The following is a 20,282-nucleotide window of genomic DNA, read 5'->3' on the forward strand; positions in this document are numbered from 1 at the left end:
TTAGTTTCTTTGATGTCCAAGTAGGTCAACGTGTACCTCAAGGCCTATATAGCAGAGGGTGATGGCGCAACTGACTAGTGCATAAGTCTCATAGCTTTGTAGAGTGATTCTGAGGTCGAGAGTTCGAAACTCTATCACCACAATTATTTTTTTCGTAAGTTTCTTTGAGGTCCAAGTATGTCAGCGTACCTTAAGGCTTTTATCAGCACGGGTATTTTTTCATAAGTGTCGTATCTTTTTGTCCATATATTTATGGTATTTTTAAAATTTTAGAATATTTTAAAGATAAAAGTATAGCATTTAAATTATTGATACGTTGAATTTTCTATTAAAATAATCTGAAATAGAACCCTCAACATTAAAGTTAGGAATTGTGATTGTATAAAATTACTGGATTGTTGCGCGAGAAACGGTGAGCTAAAATGGCGCCACGTCATCGTCTAATTTCGAAAAATGAGAGAAATAAAATAATCGAAGCGTTCGGGATCGCCGGGCAAACGGAAACTAAAAGCATTTCGCGGTCTCCATCGCTCTCACTTAGTCACAGCTCGGTACATATAAATACAGCCATCATCGTTCGGCTTTCGAGTGATCGCGATTCGTCTCTTCTCTGTCGAAAGCCCTAGAGTTTCTCCTCTTGCAGCCATCAGCTTCTCAAAGGTAGATTATGTGCCTATTTTCTGTCTGGTTGCTTAGAAGATGATGGAAATGGAAAAGGAAAAGGAAGAGGAAAATAATAGACATATGTCCGTGGAGATTTTCTCTTACTTTTTTTTGTTTTAACTTTAGAAGTGAGTGCCAGTGATTTTTGTTTGATTTTTTAAATATATCGAAGGTTTTATGATCGAGGCAAGAGAGGCTGGCTGTTGAACCAAGGAGTCTGAATGTTGATGCGTTGTTAGACTGTTTTTGTGTTTTTGTAGCGTCTGGATGAGCGAAGATTCGCGAGTTTCTTTGTTTCGTCTTCTTCTTTTTCTATTCGCATCCGCGAAGTTGACTTTTGATTTTTGTAATGCACTTTTCATCCTGTGGCGGCGGCAGATTAGCAATTTCAGTTTGACTTTTGTTTCTCTTTTAACAAATCAATACGTCTTTACTTGAAGGCATATGTTCTGTATTTCCTATCGGTTCCTCTGTTTATCATCGTTTGCGAGTTTCTTGCAGCTTAACGCATTCAGCTCTATTGTTTGATTGGTTGTTGTTCGTCTATTTTGTGATTTTCTGTTTACCGCAGACTTGGCTCAAAATATTCGGCAGCCATGTCGAGGAAGATGCTCATAGGTGGAGAACTGAGCCATCAGGCCGAGGCGGAGGAACACTACGACTTTGATTTATTCGTTATTGGAGCAGGAAGTGGTGGCGTTCGTGCAAGTAGATTTTCAGCTAGTCATGGAGCGAAGGTTTCATATATGGACTTATTCTGACAAGTGCATAAGTTTAATTTCGTGTTTATATTGATGATTTGTTTATAGTCATTTGTGCAGATTTTATTATTGATTCCGTTCAGATTTCATATGCCATTTTTTTTGTCGACTGTTATTCTCATTTGGTATCTCTTTTCAAAGAATTGGCTGGTAAACATTTGCTAATTACGTGTGAAAATATGTTTGGAAGGTTGGCATCTGTGAACTTCCATTCGATCCAATCAGCTCAGAAGTAATTGGAGGAATTGGTGGAACGTATGTTGTCCTTCCAAGCCCTCGAAAAAGATTTTTATTGTTTTTACAAAGTTACATGGAATTCACAAAAAATTCTTTATCATGTTTTATCTCATTTGGCAATTTAGGTGTGTCATTCGTGGCTGTGTTCCCAAAAAGATTCTGGTGTACGGAGCAACATTTGGTCCTGAGCTTCAGGTTAGAATGTAATTTTTAGAACTTTTATTTCTACTAAATGCAACAGTGTTCACTAGTTTTTGTTAGACACAGCCAACTCTAGTTTTCTTAAAATGACTTTAAGTGCACCGTACAGTCATATTTCATATTAAGAAAAACTAATTTCATTCTGTGGGCATGAATTTTATGAATAAAGCACGTGTTGTTTGTGTAGGATGCTCGAAGTTTTGGTTGGGATGTGAATGAGAAAGTGGATTTTGATTGGAAGAAACTTTTACAAAAGAAGGTATGTTTCTTACGCTTAATGTTTTGCATGTGATTCTAACAATTTCAAAACAGACTTTATAGAGCTTGTTTTTTCAAAGAAGTACATAATTCATTTTGATTAAGATTTGTTGGGTATATTTGCATAAATATCTGGTCTATGTGGTTTTCCGAAGGTTGCAAGAACTCAATAAATGTTTGCTTTTAAAGTTTAAGTTCTTTCCATGATTTAACCGATAATACACCGTAGTAGAAGCCTGATGCAAAGATGGGTAGTTAATCCTCCTCAGTTCAATAAAAGTAATTATAGCTCCTGGCTTGATCCTTCTGTAAATTACATGTCTCTAGTTTTTACACCCCTCATTAGATTTTTTGTTAGATTTTTCCTTTCTGAAGCATATTGGTTAGTGATTAGAAAAAAGCTTTTAATCTAACGTGCAAAACTGGGAGTTACGCATTTGGTCTTCATAGACAAAGCATAACGGTGGCCTATGTTTCCCCAATGAAACAAGTGATCCAAATTGTCATGTTAAATGCTGGAAGTCTGAACTTGAGAAATTATGTTTCCAGATGTATGAATCTCTTAGTTGTTTTAGATACAATTCTGAGTTATGACCAATGTATCATTTCTTCTGGTACACATGCCATTCTCAGCCTATTGGCTAAGATCAGGAGTATCTGTTCTTATCACTTATTTGAACGCATATTGCTGCTCTCTGTAGTAATACTTCTCGTAATTAGTAAGGAATTGAAATTATGTCCTCAATTTCTTTTTAATTTTTTTTTATTATTTTATATATATATATATATATTGGTTTTTCTTGTCTAATATGGAGACATGTACTTCTGTTAACTTTTGAAATGTAGACAGATGAGATAGTCCGATTAAATGGAATTTACAAGCGTTTACTGACTAATTCGGGAGTAAAAATGTATGAAGGAGAGGGAAAGATTGTTGGTCCACATGAAGTTGAGGTGACACAACTTGATGGTACCAAAGTATGCTATTCTGCAAAGCACATACTGATTGCAACCGGCAGTAGAGCTGTCATTCCTGATATTCCTGGGAAGGTAGCAGTCTGCTCTTACTTTCTCTCTGTTGACCAAAATTACTTATGCCAACTTTGAATGATAAGTATCTGATTCCATCCACTGTTTCTGTTGAGAAATTTGCCAATTTTCATTATTTCAAATGCTTCTGAAGTAATTACATGCACGCATATATATTCTGAATTTGATATCATTTTTGTGTAAGTTAAATTCTTTGTCAATATTTTTTTTCAAAAGCAATATTTTCATTATTAGAAGTGTTATTTCCTTTAGAGACCTAAAATTCTGTTTATTTATTTTATTTTTGTTGACCATTTTTTCCACAAATTTTATATTAGTTTCATTGTTGTCTATTTCCTATTGTTCGATTGGAGATAAAAGAGGAATATAAGATGTGAATCGTTTCTGATAGGGCTTTGATCCATGCTGAGCCGCCTTGTATTATCATGTACATTACACACTGAAAGTCTTAGGGGTGTTGTTAAGTTATTGTTCATGCTGATCTAGAAACTTGCACACATAAACAGTGATTTAAAGTGGTGAAGCATTGAATCAGTAAAGTACCTTAGAGATTTAGTTAGAAACTATTATGTTCGTACGACTATGGTTCTAGGTTATGAAGTATGCTATCAGTGTCCCCAATTGTTCATAAACATGGATCACAATGCTAATTGAGGAAGTTTGTGCCACTTTTGATATTCTTCTGGCTGATTTTTGTCTTGAAGTCATAATATGACTTGAAGTTCTCAAAAACTTTCCCCTAAAAGAATGGTCCAGGGTAATATGGATGCAGATTAGTCTGTGCTGTCAATTGAGGAGCTTTGGATATGGATATACAATTTCAATCTTATTCCTTTTCTTTGTCATTAATCCCTCACGTTTTGTTTTATTTTTTATTATTAAATTTTTTCTGTTTGTAATTTTGAGAACTTAGACAATTGTGTGAACATTTTATTGACATGAATGTTGGTTGTTTTTGCTTTAGCAAGTCAAGTGCTTGAACACTTGATGCAGTTTTTTTTCTTTTTTTTTTTGTCTGGTAAATTTTGTTTGGCTTACTATTGGAGAACTTTTGGTTATTCCGTTGCAATTCTGGAGCCCCAATCATATGTTTTAATATTTTTCTCTTACTTTACTTTTGCAATTTCTAGGAGTTGGGGATAACATCTGATGAGGCTTTGAGTTTGGAGGAGTTTCCTAAGCGTGTCGTGGTGCTTGGAGGAGGGTGCGTTCTCTCTTTTTTATTAGTACATCTGCTTTGTGCATTTTGATTGAGGGTCATAACTTCTTTTCTGTTATTAGGTACATTGCTGTTGAATTTGCTTCAATCTGGAATGGGATGGGTGCTAAAGTTGACCTATGTTTCAGAAGGGAACTTCCACTAAGGTATAATATATCTTATCTTACGTTCTTTTATACTTTCAATGATTTTTGAAGGATCGAACTGCCTGATACTCAGATACAGATTAAAGAAACTGTATGATGTGGTGCTGATATCTTCAACTCTAATAGCCGTTGACCCTTTACCCTTCTGGACCATTTATTGATGAAGACATTCAAACATGGGCCCAAAACAAAAATTAACAGGAAATAAAAGATGTAAAAATATAATCAGTGTGTGTTTATGCAAACTAACATTATTAGTCGCTATTTGCTGGTGTCATTATTTTATACTAATGATCTTGGATGCTATGACTATAAACGTTATATTTCAGAGGTTTTGATGATGAAATGAGAGCGGTGGTTTCAAGGAACTTGGAGGGCAGAGGAATTACTTTGCACCCAACAACAAATTTGACTGAAGTACTTTCCATTATTTCTCCCTCTTTTGGCCTATTTTAAATATTTCCTTTCTATGGAGTTAACACGATAATACTGGTCCCAATTTTCTGTAAACTCAGTTGATAAAAACAGAGAACGGCATAAAAGTTATCACAGATCATGGTGAGGAGTTGTTGGCAGATGCTGTGTTGTTTGCGACTGGTAATTATCTCTGCATTTGTAATGGCCCCTTGAAGAAGTATTGCAGTTATTTGTATTTTTCTCGAGGTAGTGAAGAATGCTTATTTTATGAAAAGAAGTATGCAGTTTATATAGAACCAGCAAGGGAAAGAGTAACAGAATTTAGTCTGCTAGTTTGTTGTTTGGAACTATAGGACGAGATCAACAGTACTGATGTTAATTTCTGGTTGTAGAGTGCTTTTTTATATTTGGTGGTTCTCTCAATTATGACATTGTTATTTGCATGTTACATTGATTAAGTGACACGTTTGTTACAGGTCGTGCTCCTAATTCAAAAAGATTAAATTTGAAAGCAGTTGGTGTCGAAGTTGATAAACATGGATCTGTGAAGGTGATTATTTATCTTGCCTTTTCGATTATTGGCTTTTGTTTTCAACGGCCTCTGGTTTTTTGGTACAAGGGGTCTAGTGTTTATAGGTCTTATTAGTCTTTTTTGGGTTCCCTCGTTTTGTTTTTGGCTTTCCTTTTTCTTTTTTCTTTTTTCTTTTTTTGGTGCTGTGCTTCACGTTGCCATCTAATTGTCGCCTTAAAAGATCTACTCTATGCTATTTGTGTGGGCCAGCTAGGCTTTCATTTGTAGGTTACCGCTCACCTGGGATGTTGACCTAGAAATATTTTGAGGAAAGAGTGTTGAGTTCTACTATAAGGCTTGAAAAGATGTAATTAGGTAAAATAAGAAAGGTGCAATATGACTATCTGCTAGCGTACCAGATATACTTATTGGCTAATATGCTGTGGTTCTCATCACTAATTTGTGCGGATAGGGGCTTTGAGTCTAGAAGAATTGGAACTAGCTACTTTCCTCAACCAAGTTGCTTTAGCCAGTTTTGTTAGTTTTAAAAAAGGAAATTTTCATTTAACCCATCTAATCTACCTCTCTTAAAATGAAAATAGTATATAATGGATTGAACCTTATTTAGTTAGTGCCTATGGGTCAGGATTTTGAGTAGATGGTTTTACAGGGCAATACATGGGGATCAGATTCTTTTTTAACAGTAATTATCCTGAGCGGGTTTGCCCCTTTTTACTCATTTGGTGTGCCATTCACTTTCTCCATTGGATGCACAGTGTAGTTATGTTGAGCGGGACTAACCTTTTTTACTCACTTATTGTGCCATTATAAGGAATTTCTTTGGCTTGATTCTGTTGTTCAGGTTGATAATTATTCACGCACAACTGTACCTAGTATATGGGCTGTCGGAGATGTTACTAACCGAATGAATCTCACGCCTGTGGCTTTAATGGAGGGATCATACTTTGCAGTATGTATTCTATTATTTTCTTTCAATATTTATCTATTAAACCAGTGTTTTTTTCCCATGAATATTTCAAATATCAGTCCTAATTTGGATGCTACATCGTTTATTTTATTTATTTTTTCCTATTTATTTGCAGAACACTGTTTTTGGTGGTGAACCTACGAAACCAGATTACAATTATGTACCCTATGCTGTATTCTGGTAAGAAATTATTCTCTTTTAATAGATTTTCATTATTTCTTTTCCATTAATTTATGTATTTTGCATGCAAAATGAGGATTATGATGCCCATTTATGCACCTGCTCGAGGAAAATAGTATGTTCATGGCATTATAACGCAAATAGTTAGCATATTGAAGGGGTCTCATGTTAAACAACCATTACCTAGATGGTTTTACAATCAAGAAACCACAAAAGCCAAAGGAGTTTGAAAATCCTTATGGGGGAGAGTCGAATAGGGAATAAGATATAATGGATATCATTATGTCTGCTTAGACTTTTCGAGTAAATTTATCTATTCTTAGATCTCTAAATACGCATTATTCTGTTGCATATGCTTCTATTACACTTTTTCACAGAGAACATTCTCTTATCCATTAAATAGATATATAATCCAATTTGTTCCGCCTAATTTGCAGCATACCTCCTCTCTCCGTTGTGGGCCTAAGTGAAGAAGAAGCTGTAGAGAAAGCAAAGGGTGATATTCTTGTGTACACATCTTCCTTCAATCCAATGAAGAATACGATCTCTGGGTACGTCGAACAAATTTAAATCAAAACTTGAATAAATCATAATATTACCATGCTTCATTATTGTATACGGTGACTATGGGTGGGATTTGACTGACTAAAACCTTTTCATCTCTTGATGTATAGGATATCCAGGAAAATGTGTTTTAAGGCCTAAATTTCTTAGGATACCAATGTAAATTCCCAATGAACTTGAGTTAATTAATACAAGAAAAACTATAAAAGAACGGTACCAAAATATTAATGCAAATCAATTATGTAGTCTAGTTTTAACATTATTACTCTTTTTATGAAAAGAATTTCCATTTTCCATTCATGAAGTGGCATTTTGACTTACTTAAACCGAACACTTGAAGCTGTTACTCCGAGCTCCCCGATGTGGGTTTTTTTTTCTTTTTTTTTTTCCTTAAATGGCTTTACACGTTTTTTAAAATCTATTTTAGTGGATGCAATTTTTTAGTTAGTTGCAATTCTTGTTTTGTCGACAAAATTGGTTATTGTAAGTACATCACTTATCTGATGGTGTTATAGTCGACAAGAGAAGACAGTGATGAAGCTTGTGGTTGATGGTAACACACAAAAGGTCATTGGTGCATCGATGTGTGGACCAGATGCTCCTGAAATTATGCAGGTGCGTTTTATATTTTCTTTAGAAAATATGGTTTTATTTGCTACAATTCTGTTCTAGTATTTATTGATTTTTTTCTTTTTAAAATGGACCAAGCAAGTGAAACCTGGCCCGGCACTGCGGATCCTTGTTTTTCCATTCCATATACGATTCATAGTAATTTTGAAGTTGATTTTCAACGTTTATATGGTGTGATTCTATTCAGGGAATTGCTGTCGCTCTGAAATGTGGAGCAACCAAGCAACAGTTTGACAGCACTGTAAGTTTCCATTCATTTCCTTTGCCCTTGTAGAAAATTACTTTTAAAATACTATGAAATTCACGATCTTTCAAGCAAACTTAATATTATAATTCGAAGAATATGGTTTGTTTCAATTCTGATATTGTTTGCTCTTATTTGCCGATGGGGAGTGGGGAGGACCCTTGGTTAGTTGAGTTGGAAGTGAAGTAGCAGGGTCCATCGGTGGTTTGGAATGACTTCTCAAATGCTTAAAAAGGTTTCTTCCTAAGCATTTGAAAAGCCATTTCAAACTGCCTCTAAAACTTGTTTTTACCGGCTCATTTTGAAATTTTGGAAAAAGCATTAGTGATTTTAATTAAATTTGTTTTCAACGATTTTCTCAAGTCAATTTTTTTTTCCCCTTTCTTAGGTATTTGAAGAGTCATTTCAAACTTAGTTCTTAATTATGCACGCGTAGAAGCATTCTCAAGTCCCGTTTTAAGTGCCTTAGAATCCTAGAAATTATTTCAAACTCATTTTTATAACTTCAGGTTGGAATACACCCATCTGCGGCAGAGGAGTTCGTGACGATGCGAACTATAAGTAGGAAAATTGAAGTGGGTAGCAAATTGAAAACAAACCTGTAAACACACACTTCTTACAGGAGCACAGTTGGAAGATGGCACATCTCGATGGTAAGTAAGATAAGTTTTTGGTTTTGTTTGTTAGTTTACAAAAAGGTAAATGAAATAAAAAAGTGAAAATCCACAATTTTTTTTCTTTTTCTTGGGGGGTCGGAATAAGAAGTTCGCTAGGTCAGAGTGTGTGAATGGGCCTGGGGACATTCATGATGATGGGGGGTTTTACTGAACTGAGAGGGTAAATGTTTTTCGTTTAGTTGTGTAATTTTTACCTGGATTATTTTCTATTGTTCGGTGTCAAAATCTCCTTGTGGACTCTAGGTAGTTTTGTTTGTTCTTTTAAAATTTTTGTTGTGATGATTTTTTTTTTTTTTTTTCACTTAATAGCCCTTTTACGAAGATAATAAAATAAGGAAAAATTGACTGCCCTTTTCTTTTGCCGTAGGAATCAAAAGGGCAGATATATTAGATTTTCTTATATATATATACATGTATTAATTGCACTTTTTAAGTTTCTTTTATCTTTGAACTTCTCAAAAGAAGTTATTAAACAAATATATATTTCCAAGAAAAAAGAGAATATATCGTACATGTTATACTTTCCTGTTCTTTTTTTCTAAAATAGATTATTAAATAGTTAAATATGTTTTTTGTCCTTAAAATAGAAAACGAAAGACAAAAAAAGAATATTATTGAAAGGAACTTCAGCTTTCATATTTCTGTTCTCAAATTTTTAAATATTTTGTTTCTATGCCTCGTTGATGCCGATTATTTAACAAAAGCTTTGGTAAATAGTTAATAAAAGGTTTACAAAAAATTTGATTATCATGAAATACTCCTTGAAAATATGATATTTTGGCCTTCTAATATTGTATATTTGTCTAGTTTAAATCTATTATTTTAGTGTTACAAGATAGTTACATTTCGAGTAATATAAAATCGATTTTTAAAAATGTCTTTTCTTTTCTTTTTAATTTTATGTTGGATGATATTTTTTTTTGAATTTGCAGTTTAGACATGAAGTTGAAACTTTTTTCATGGGTTAAGAATTTATTAATAATAAGTTTAAAAACCTAGATGCTTATTAGATGTTTTTAAAAGTTTAGAACGGATAAATGGAAATTTTTTGATATACTAACGGATATCCCTATCAATAATTATCTAATAGATAATTATATTATAGATATAGATCGGGAAAAAAATCTGGATAGAAAATATTTTGATTGGAGAATGCTGCATTTTGGTCTTAAAAATAAGGCCGATATTAGAGCCTGGATCAATATTGAAACTGACACGAACAGTAATAAAAATACTAAAACTGGGGGTAATAATTTTCAACAAATTGAAAAAATCGATAAGAAAGATTTTAATTATCTCACAATGAATCAAGAAATCAACCCATTGAACAATAAAAAAAAANTATATATATGATCTTTTATCATATAAATCCATTAATTATGAAGATAATAAAGATTCATCTATTTATGAATTAACAGTACAAGTAAAAAATAATCAAGAAAGTTTGTATAAGTACAACACAGATAAATGGAAATTTTTTGATATACTAACGGATATCCCTATCAATAATTATCTAATAGATAATTATATTATAGATATAGATCGGGAAAAAAATCTGGATAGAAAATATTTTGATTGGAGAATGCTGCATTTTGGTCTTAAAAATAAGGTCGATATTAGAGCTTGGATCAATATTGAAACTGACACGAACAGTAATTTATTACTAAAACTGGAGGTAATAATTTTCAACAAATTGAATGTAATTTAACTCAACAAAAGTATCCAATGCTAACATCATGCTAACATAAGAGAGATTAATAGAAATTTGTCGGTTGACTTAACCAAAAACTAAAAATTATACTGCGTCTTCTATTAAGCTTTTAAATCTTGATTAAATTATGGCTGTATAACATGTTTAATTTCTAAAGTTTGGGTTCATGTCTAGCTTAAAAATATCTATACTGGCTCTTAAATTTTCAATTTGTACCTAATAAGTCACAGAGTTACTAGGTATTTGATAAATTTATTTTTTTAAAAGACAATTGATCTAGAACTTTAAAATTGAAAAAAAGACAGTATAACAAAACATAGAATCGATCTAGGTAAAATTGAAAAAAAGACAGTATAACAAAACATAGAATTGATCTAGGTAAGAGCATTCAATGTGTGTGCACGCACAAGGAAAATAGTTTTTTTTTTTTAAGTTTCAATCAAGCATGGGATTCGAGCCTCCCATCTCCAAGTCTAAGTCGATGACATATCTTAGTTGGGTTAAAAAAAGCTAAAAGTTAAAAATCTTTTTTTTTTCGATTGCATACCTCTTTTTAGTAACTTATTCATTTGTTATGACAAAAATTCCAATGGATAATAGTGCTGGTAGATCTTTTGAATTTTAAGGTTTTGTGTTGAAGTTCTTTTGGAAATTTGATAAATAATTCCAGGACTTTCTTAGACTATGAATTAGAGCGTTGGATAATTCAATCCTGGTTACTAAAAAAAAGAAAAAAGAATGCACTTTAAACATATGATCGAATAGTGTCATGTACCTGTGCACAACTGACGACCCTACCCACAACATCTACATATTTACTGTGAAGTCGTGCGGGGTCTTCCCATCAGTTCCTTCCTATGAGAAAAACTTGCACTATCTTCTCCTGAATCTCTGGTATTTCAGTTATTAAATTAACAACAAAAAAGGAGGGAAGAGAAGAACAATATTCAGAATGCAAACATTTAATATTCAGTGTCAGACAAAACAGATGAGGGAAAAAATTGCATACAAATTTATTGAAAGTAAAACTGACAGAGCAATACGTACAAGATGATTGACATCAAATTCTGTGAGAGGATGGCACTTAAAAACTTTGCAACTGTTACTTAAACGCCGAATGCCATATGCTTATGCAAGACGAGATCAGTTCTTTACTCGATGGAATTCGAGAAGAGTGAGATTTGAAATTTTATTTGTATCACAATGGAGCAGGCACTTCTTGTAGGCTAGTATTCTTTCATTTTTTTTCTTAGTATTACATAAAATCTATACATACATACATATATAGATACACACACACACACATATATATATATATCTACATATGCATATATGAAGAAGGCACTGCACCTTCTGGACTCTATAGAAACTCGCAAGTGAAAAATATGTTGGAATGTTCCTACGCAACACATTGCTTTGGCAAAGTATCAGATGTATTCTTCAACTAAATCGTACAAGACAGACAGTTGCCATTGAGCATATGAACAGAAAACACCAAATACCAGATACTTCGATCAACCAGAAATACTTGCAAAGAGAACTCCAAGGAGATCTGTCACCTGATTCTGATTCAACATTAGATATATGGAATAAAAAGTTCTAAAACATACTTCCTGATCGGTTGGAATATTCCCTTTTTCATCTGTTTTGGCATCTGATCCAGGACTCTCAGTTAGATTCTCTTCGCGGAAGCCTGAGGCGGCCTATCAAATAAAAAAATATGTGTATAGTGTCACGGATTGAAAGAATATGGACTGAACCTGTATAAATCCTATTGAATTAGTAAAGAAGGATAGACTACTACCAACTCCAGAATAATCTTACCTGCCAAGTCTTTAACAGCACGCTCAGTTCCACTGCAGAAACTAGAAAATTCCATGTATTCTTCACCGGAGTAAAATCCTAGCCTACGCAATGCTTCCTGGCATTTGATAGAGGAAAAACAATACAGAAGCATGTTCTTTAGTGATTCGTAATAAAAGTCAGTGATCCGTAATAAAAGAAATTAAAGCATCACAAATAGCTAAAAGCAGGAAAACAATACCAAAAGTGCACAAGATAGAGACTCGATTCAACTGAATTTCACAGAACCAAACATATATCTCAACATCTGCCATAGAGTTCGATCGACTATATTCATCTTTAAGACTATTCTTTCAGGGAGTAGGCTTCAGACGCACAACGTCTATCAGCAAGTTCAATCTACCAACCTTCTTGCATATGGTTAAGAAACTCGATCAAATCCTATCGAAGTGACAAAATCATAGGAACAAAAGCAGCACGGACCTTAAGACTCGCCTTCTAATATTAGATAGAAGAAATGCGAATGGCGAGCAGACCTGCGGCGCTAGGACTTCCGCTCCTTCCGAACCAATTCTCAAGGACTTCCTCTCATTTTTCCCTCTTTCTCGGTCTTACTTGCGTCGGAAAACTTAACAACTTCTTCAACAATTGCCTTCTTCTCTATCTCCGCATCCTCTTCACGAGTACTCTCATCCAACAAAATGCGACTCCACCATCAGCCGCCGGTCTCGGCATCAGATTCTTCTCCTTCAAGACATGCAACAGGCCGGCGATATTCACAAAAGTCTCCGACACGAAACCGTCCCTCCTCATACGGAATTTCGGAGTTCTAACGCTTGAATTTGCAGCTTAACCTCAGCAATTTCCTGCAGAAGCAACTCGCGTTGTCTGGCTCAACGCTGCTCTTCGGGGATCCACTGTTCCTTTTCATGAAACCACCGCTGCTCCTCCTGGAGCCACAGGAGCTCATCGCGGTCGTTGACAGCGTGATTCATAGCGCGAGAGATGAGGAAATTGAGAGGAGAACTAGATGATGAGATTTTGAGAGGAAGCGTAATGGAGGAAAACGTTGAAATGTAGCAGAGAAATTGAAGGGACTGTGGAAGGAAGGGGATAAATGTAAGAACGAAGAGACTCTTTAAGTATATATATGTTTCCAATGGGGGAAAAGTCCGAGAGTGCTAATTTAAAATCACACGTTTTGCGTGAAGAACTGGCGGGAAATCCCGACATCAACCGAACCTATCAATACCAATCTTTTTATTTATTTATTTATTTATTTTTAAAGTGAAGCAAACATTTTTTATTCGATTTAGAGTTATCAATTTTACGGAAATATAAATGTGAATTGATATTTCTGAAAAATAATAATAATAAATTAAAAAACCATCTCAATTAATAAATAAACATATCAATATTTAACCCAACATTTGAAAATATTAATGAAAGTATTGATTGTTAATACCTTACTTCAATTAAATGAACAGAATTTAACCTCTATACGACCAAATTCGTAATAATTTAATTTAAAAGATTTAGTAGGTAACAATGTAATATTGAAATACCCCGAACAAAACAATACAGAGGTAATTGACATGTTCTACTCAATTTGAAGTCACAATATTTTAATATAAAATTAATCAACTAAAAGAGTGTAGCAACCTAAGCTTGCTTGTCCGCTTTGGCTCGTTACATATCTTCATCATCAATCTCTCTCACGATATTAACGTGTCTATTAGAGAGAAGTTTTTACGCCCTTACAAAGAATACTCTATTTCTCACCCCAACCGATGTGGGATCACATAACCCACCCCCTTGAGGCACCACTAACATGAAACACAAATGCAAAAACAGAATAAAGAAGCTTAACAAAGAAAGCAAGCACATTAAAGATTGTAATAATGAAATTATTTTGGACACCTCAACCGACGTGGGATCACATAACCCACCCCCTTGAGGCCTTAGTGTCCTCGCTGGCACACCGCTAGATGTTAGACTCTAAAATACCATTTGTAACAACTCAAATCCAACATTAGTAGATATTGTCTGTTTTGGCCTATTACATAGATCGTGTCTATGTCTATTAAGGGAAGGTTTGCACACCTCTTATAAGGAATGTTTCGGTCCCCTCCCCAAAGTGGAATCAGAAGGAATAAAAAAAGAAAGCGCCTTGATATGAGCATTTACTAACATGAAACACAAAACAACTCAAGTGCAAAATCAGAATAAAGAAGCTTAACAAAGAATGCAAGCACATTAAAGATGATAATAATGGAATTATTTTGGAGCTGGGAAAAACTCGTCCACCAAAAATAAAGTACAACAAAGTTGAATAATTGCATCACCAGACCTCAGTGAGCTGTGACTTCTGGATAATAATATACAAAAATAACTTTATTATACAACACAAAAATCTGGTTATCCATCCACATCCACTGTATAGCCAAAAGCCATCATTATCTTGAAGAAGGCAGCATACCATACCATTGCTACCATTAATAATACCAAAGTTTTCTACACCAAAATGTAGACAAGAACATTGTTGAAAGGGCACTTACACAAATCTCATGCCCTAAATGCTTCAATGGTAGACGATCATCTCGGGCATCGTCTATTCATCCGATCTTAGTCCAATTTCACATTAGAATAGAGTAGGGTGTCCCTCGTGAGAGGCATCCTTAGAAGGCAGCACGACTGCAGTGAAACAACAAAAGATCAACAAAAACAATATATAGGCTGTAATATTTTATGAACAGGATAGAACAATATTATATTTTTTTTAACATAAAAGTGAGCTAAAATGTCAGAAGCACCAAAAATTAATATGAATTTCTATCATAGACTAGTCACTAATATTTCTAAGGCCACAAAAAGCAGATAAATAACGTATTATTAACCACTTTTATGTTTATTTCAAACTAGAGTGAACAAAATGGAGTGAAGGTAAAAAAAAAATTACCCCCATAAGAGTTGCAATCAAAAGGATGATTCCAGTGATCCAGGCAAGGGTTGTCCTAACCAGTATCACTTCTTGAATAGTTGTGTTAAGTTTGACTTCTTCCACCAACCAACGTGGAGTCGATCGAGGGTTAAAGATCACATTTAATCCTTTATCTGCATTTGGTGATGATGATCCAGAAAACAAAACAACTCCAACAATTTGACCTGCAAGTTAAATTACAGGCATCTAAGTAAAAAAAAAAAAAAAATCTTAAAAACCTAAATATTTTGTTCCAAAATCGAAAAGGGAGTCAATGATTTTAATACGCATACTCGTAAAGTCATCATTGAGCAAGAATAACATCAAAGCCAATTTGTAATATATCGGGTTACAGAAAATTTGTTACTTCTTCACAAAATTGGGCAGCTGAAAGACTAGAGCTTAATAATGAATAATTGGTATGCTCCTCCAAACCAAAGCAAACCGACCACTTACCATCATATGCTTTTTGGAGTAATTGGAATATCTTGGACAAAGCAACAATAAATAGTCTCGATCTATGACCAGCATCTACTTCGGAATCACTTTGATCTTGGAATGCCTGTTAACCCGATGGTGAATAGCGATGAGAATAAACTAAAATTACTCCGTCTTAAAGAAAAGAAAGAAAGAAAGAAAAGAATGACGGCAGTATTTGGGAGACTAAAAACACACAACCACATTCAATATATGTTATTTTGCTGCAAAGAAGCTTTTACAAGAAGGCGGCAGAATTAAGGTTTCAGACTCCCAATGTCCACACCGCCCATTATGACCCATACGTACTAGAGTTTTGTAATGCCAGAAACTATAGCACTAATAACCTCATCAGTATCTCTATTACAGTTTAATTCTACGGTACAACTAAATTGAGGTTAAACGGATATTGCATGATAGGAACAGAAGTTGAATAAACGTCATCCAAAAAAAGAAACAGAAAAATCAAGGAAGACAGCGTACCTTGATGCTATCGAAAGAGCCAGTGATGAGCTCAGATGGACTTTGCACATTTTGTGACAAATCCTCATGAATGTGTATAGCCCTCTTAATATTGTGAATGAGACACAAAAGTCTACCTATAAATTCTCTGTCCCCTGTCTGCAAATGAGTATTAATGCACCAATGAACACATGAATAAAAAAGGTTTCTAATATAACCAGATAACATTCTGAACAGATGGAGAAAAACCTTAGACAGATGAAGATAGATTTTAACAGCATCAGTCAACGGCACAGTCAACTCTCCATTTAAAGTTTTTGATGCATCAGCAACATATGATCCACCAATGAAAGATGCCTAGTAAGATATTCAAACAAATTAGAAATTGTTGAAAATGAAATGGGTAAAAATATAGGCGTTTAATATCATAACTTACAAATTCACTAATATCTTCATCAGTATAAGCTGCCAATGGTTCATTCAAAGGAACAACAGACACTTCATCCTCACCTGCTAATAACTATCATTAGAAAGGCCAAAGGGCAGTGGAAAATATTTGGGAAAAAAGATAAACCAATTACGATTTTGGAAGGAACAAATACCGGGAAGTTGGATGTCAGCGCTCTCAGAACTTACGTGAACCTTACTCGTAAGAACATTGCTGGACATGCCACTAACAAGGCTTACAACTTCCGGATCTGCAAGTATCAGAATTAAAAAAGGTCAACACCTTTAAAAAACTTGCAACCAAGAATAACATTTTCAATTTCATTTTCAAAATTACTGCAGAGACCATGTGTTCCTTTAATCTCAAGCATAAAAACTGAACGAGGCCTATCAAGCGGATTTGGCATCAAAATCCCATTCAGCTGCAAAAAAGGCACTAATAACATGATCAAAACCTTACGGCCGCATACATAATTTACAACGAAAACTTCTGCAAAACTTATCAAACAATCAAAAACCTTAGATGAACCAGAAGCTGAAAGCGTTGAAGGCGGCGCAAAACCAAGCAAGACTGACACAGTAGCAGCAACTTCTGGTAGTGACATTGAACTAACCTGTGGAAATCAAATATGCGAGCATAACATGAGAAGATTAGCTAATATTTTAACCCAAAAAAAATAACAGGGTAAAGTTCGACATTCTGTCACATTAATATTTCCCACTGAGAATATGGGTAAGCAATGGGCATAATATGGTAATACAACATGACAAAACATTTAAAATTGCCCATTGATGGTCAGATAGGTTGACACTAGAAGGGTTCACAATGTTCTCAGAACACCCCGTCAAAAAAGAAAAAAAAAAAAACCCACAAAATTCCATTTCAATTTCAACATCACGAAATGTGACGCATAGGCTTTCTTAAATCCGTTAACAACTGCACGTCAGTTACAAACAGACGATGGCTGATACCACTCGTTAGCAGGATGATCATGTGAATCTCAAAATGCAATCATCTATATATTACGATGTGAACCAAACACAATGCTAACATTCAAGAAAGATCAGCTCAACTCAGTTCAAAATAAGTAGTTCCAGATTCATTTTCTTTAATCCGCCGGAATTCGCAAAGATCCAACACAGATATGGAAACAGAATTCAAAACAATTTGAGCAGGAAACTCGAGTCTATTCACAGATAGCCAACCGAACCAATCTTTCCAGGGCAGAGAAAATACAGAATAAATTAAATTACCTCGGAGCCATCATCGGTCGAATGAGATCGAAGATATTGATGCGACGAGCTATCAACGAAAATCACCGAGCCAGTATCCCCGCACTGGATCAAACCATAAAAATGTAAAACACGTCAAATTGAAGAATTATCAGATCCCGCGGCTGCTCCAAAGTATAAATCCGCGGGAAAAAAAAAAAGAACAATAACTTAAGAATCAGACAGAATCACGGAAACGATCAGATAAAACAAACCCTAGCGAGAGGGAGGATGATTAACAGGGTGAAGAAGATGAGTGAATTGCAGAATTCCATTTTGTAGAGAATCTGGGAACTCTGTGGCCTTCGAAGAACGAGATGAATTAGAACCCGCCGTGCCGATTTCTACACATGAACGACATGGGTAGCGTCGGGCCGAGTCGTGGGCTTTTGGATTCTTTCAAGTGGTCCTCGATCCAACCATCGAATTATGAGTCAGCCCAAATTTATCCTCTACCCTAATCGTTAAATTACAAATTTAATCCACTCTTTATAATTACAAATTTATCCTCCCTAATTATGCCTAATAATTTTTTTTTATGTAGGAGTGTACATTCAACTCGACAATCCGGACTAACCCAACTCGAACCTTGGATTGGATTGGATTAGCATTTCGAGTAGGGTTTGGTTCATTTTTCTAAACCTACCGTTCGATTTTCGAGTTTATAGACAAAAAAGAGTTGGAGAGCCAAACTTAAATATATAAAATATATTAATAACTTTTTCTTAGAGTGGGCTTGCCATCCGGATATTTTTTTTTTTTTTAATAACTCACCATATTTCAACTAAAATATTTGTATATTTTCTCTTATTTTCTTATATTTTTTTACTTTGACCCATTTCCAATTTTCAATTTTTTCAAGAAATGTTAGCATTTACTGTTTTTAATTTTGAACTACTCTTATTTATATATAGATATATATATATATCTCTTTTTCTTTTTTTTTTTTTCTTTTTTTTTTACCATATCTTTAAATATTTTTTCTTATTTTTTTATATTTTTCTTACATTAACCAATTTTCAAAAAAAATGTTAGCATTTAGCGGTGTCATACGAACTATTTATATATATATATATATATATTTTTTTTTTTACACTATATTTAAACTAATCATTTTTATTGTTTATTTAATTTCATGATATATTTCTATATTTTTTTTTTCTTAGTTTAACCAATTTTCAAAAAATGTTGGTATGGTATTTAATTTTATGACAATGTTAAACCATTTATATATAGATTATTATTGTTTATTTAATTTCATGATAAATCTTTTTATTTTTTTTGCTTTAACTAATTTTAAAGAAGGTTGCCATTAGGGGACTTTAATAACACTGTTCAACCATGTTAATATGTTACCATTTAATATATTTTTTTTAATAATTATGAATTAATTTTTGTTTGTTTGTGACCTTTTAATATATTTTATCTAACATTATATCCGAATAATTATAAATTATACATAAATAAATGTTAAAAAAAAAATTTGACAACCCAACCCAAAATTTCGGGTTGGGTTGTGAAAAGTTTTAAGTTGAGTTGGGTTACCAATCAAATCAACCCAAACTTTTGGGTTGGGTCAAAAAAATCCGTCAACCCAAACTAACTCGAACCATGTATACTCCTAGTTAATAGTCTCGGAACTGTGACTTGTAGGCCGAGGACACATTCATAATTTTAAAAATATTACATTTTTTACGGTTGAGTTTTGAATTATATTTTCAATATTTCTGTATTTCAATATTTACACTTTTGCCCTCCATTTTTTCACTAAATACCTATTTCAACTTGTAGGCCGAGGACACATTCGTAATTTTATAAATATTACATTTTTTACAGTTGAGTTTTGAATTATATTTTCAATATTTCTGTATTTCAATATTTACACTTTTGCCCTCCATTTTTTTCACTAAATACCTATTTCAAATCTTATTAATAATAATGCGTCTTAGGTTCAATTAGTTTTTAATAATGCAAGTTAATTACAAAATGGCTCAATAATTTTAAAATAATCAACTAAAATATTAAAAATAAGAATTAAATTTGAAAATCAAAATTAAAAATGTAAAAAATTTAAGTACAAATTTTAAATTTACGACCCAATTAAAAATTAAGCTTTTAACACTAAAAAATAAAATGTAATATTTTGAAAATTAGAGATCGAATCTAGTATTTAATACAAGTCTTAAAATCTTCACATTTTATTTGAGTTCTCTTGTACATGTGAAAACTCAAAATTACCCTTTTACACCAAGATTCCAATATACTAAATGCCAAAATAATCAGGATACAAATTTTAATATTCTAAAAAATATCCTCTTTTTTTGTGATATTAAAGCATGTTAATATTCTATGAAAAGGACATTTCAACCATAATGAGATATATG

General features: G+C 33.6%; 2 protein-coding genes and 1 long non-coding RNA gene across 3 annotated transcripts; 1 reads left to right on the forward strand and 2 right to left on the reverse strand.

The window, feature by feature from the left end:
* The first annotated feature begins 470 nt into the window (after positions 1–470).
* Positions 471–9,041, forward strand: LOC111479696 (glutathione reductase, cytosolic-like). Its single transcript, XM_023124508.1, has 17 exons — positions 471–660; positions 1,235–1,400; positions 1,615–1,679; positions 1,787–1,856; positions 2,050–2,121; positions 2,967–3,170; positions 4,301–4,374; positions 4,452–4,535; positions 4,865–4,952; positions 5,051–5,132; positions 5,429–5,502; positions 6,326–6,433; positions 6,567–6,631; positions 7,069–7,182; positions 7,711–7,810; positions 8,013–8,066; positions 8,579–9,041. Exons 2-17 carry the CDS (start codon positions 1,260–1,262, stop codon positions 8,672–8,674), a joined length of 1,491 nt encoding a protein of 496 aa, XP_022980276.1. The 5' UTR covers positions 471–660; positions 1,235–1,259; the 3' UTR covers positions 8,675–9,041.
* A 2,786-nt stretch (positions 9,042–11,827) lies between these two features.
* On the reverse strand, positions 11,828–13,420 carry LOC111479838. The gene is made up of 4 exons (XR_002717708.1): positions 12,744–13,420; positions 12,502–12,659; positions 12,282–12,378; positions 11,828–12,160 (listed from the first exon to the last, which is right to left on the reverse strand). It is a non-coding gene; the product is annotated as an uncharacterized LOC111479838 (long non-coding RNA).
* Positions 13,421–14,510: 1,090 nt separating this feature from the next.
* Positions 14,511–18,251, reverse strand: LOC111479729. The gene is made up of 11 exons (XM_023124561.1): positions 18,114–18,251; positions 17,881–17,964; positions 17,145–17,240; positions 16,973–17,048; positions 16,782–16,877; positions 16,616–16,689; positions 16,429–16,536; positions 16,201–16,338; positions 15,697–15,802; positions 15,220–15,425; positions 14,511–14,954 (listed from the first exon to the last, which is right to left on the reverse strand). The coding sequence occupies exons 1-11, from the start codon at positions 18,171–18,173 to the stop codon at positions 14,886–14,888; spliced, it is 1,113 nt and encodes a 370-aa protein (XP_022980329.1). The 5' UTR covers positions 18,174–18,251; the 3' UTR covers positions 14,511–14,885.
* Positions 18,252–20,282: the final 2,031 nt, after the last annotated feature.

Source organism: Cucurbita maxima, unplaced genomic scaffold (assembly GCF_002738345.1).
Source record: "Cucurbita maxima cultivar Rimu unplaced genomic scaffold, Cmax_1.0 Cma_Scf00005, whole genome shotgun sequence".
In the NCBI taxonomy this organism is placed as follows: Eukaryota; Viridiplantae; Streptophyta; class Magnoliopsida; order Cucurbitales; family Cucurbitaceae; genus Cucurbita; species Cucurbita maxima.

Bases quoted from the DNA above. Each gene is read 5' to 3' on its own strand.
- LOC111479696 (XM_023124508.1), top strand. From the start codon at position 1,260: ATGTCGAGGAAGATGCTCATAGGTGGAGAACTGAGCCATCAGGCCGAG. The intron at 4,375-4,451 runs GTGCGTTCTCTC...TTCTGTTATTAG, and splicing joins GTCGTGGTGCTTGGAGGAGG to GTACATTGCTGTTGAATTTG. The intron at 8,067-8,578 runs GTAAGTTTCCAT...TTATAACTTCAG, and splicing joins AGCAACAGTTTGACAGCACT to GTTGGAATACACCCATCTGC.
- LOC111479729 (XM_023124561.1), bottom strand. From the start codon at position 18,173: ATGGAATTCTGCAATTCACTCATCTTCTTCACCCTGTTAATCATCCTC. The intron at 16,878-16,972 runs GTCTCTGCAGTA...TGATACTTGCAG, and splicing joins TGAGATTAAAGGAACACATG to ATCCGGAAGTTGTAAGCCTT. The intron at 16,690-16,781 runs GTATTTGTTCCT...AGTTATTAGCAG, and splicing joins CGCTGACATCCAACTTCCCG to GTGAGGATGAAGTGTCTGTT.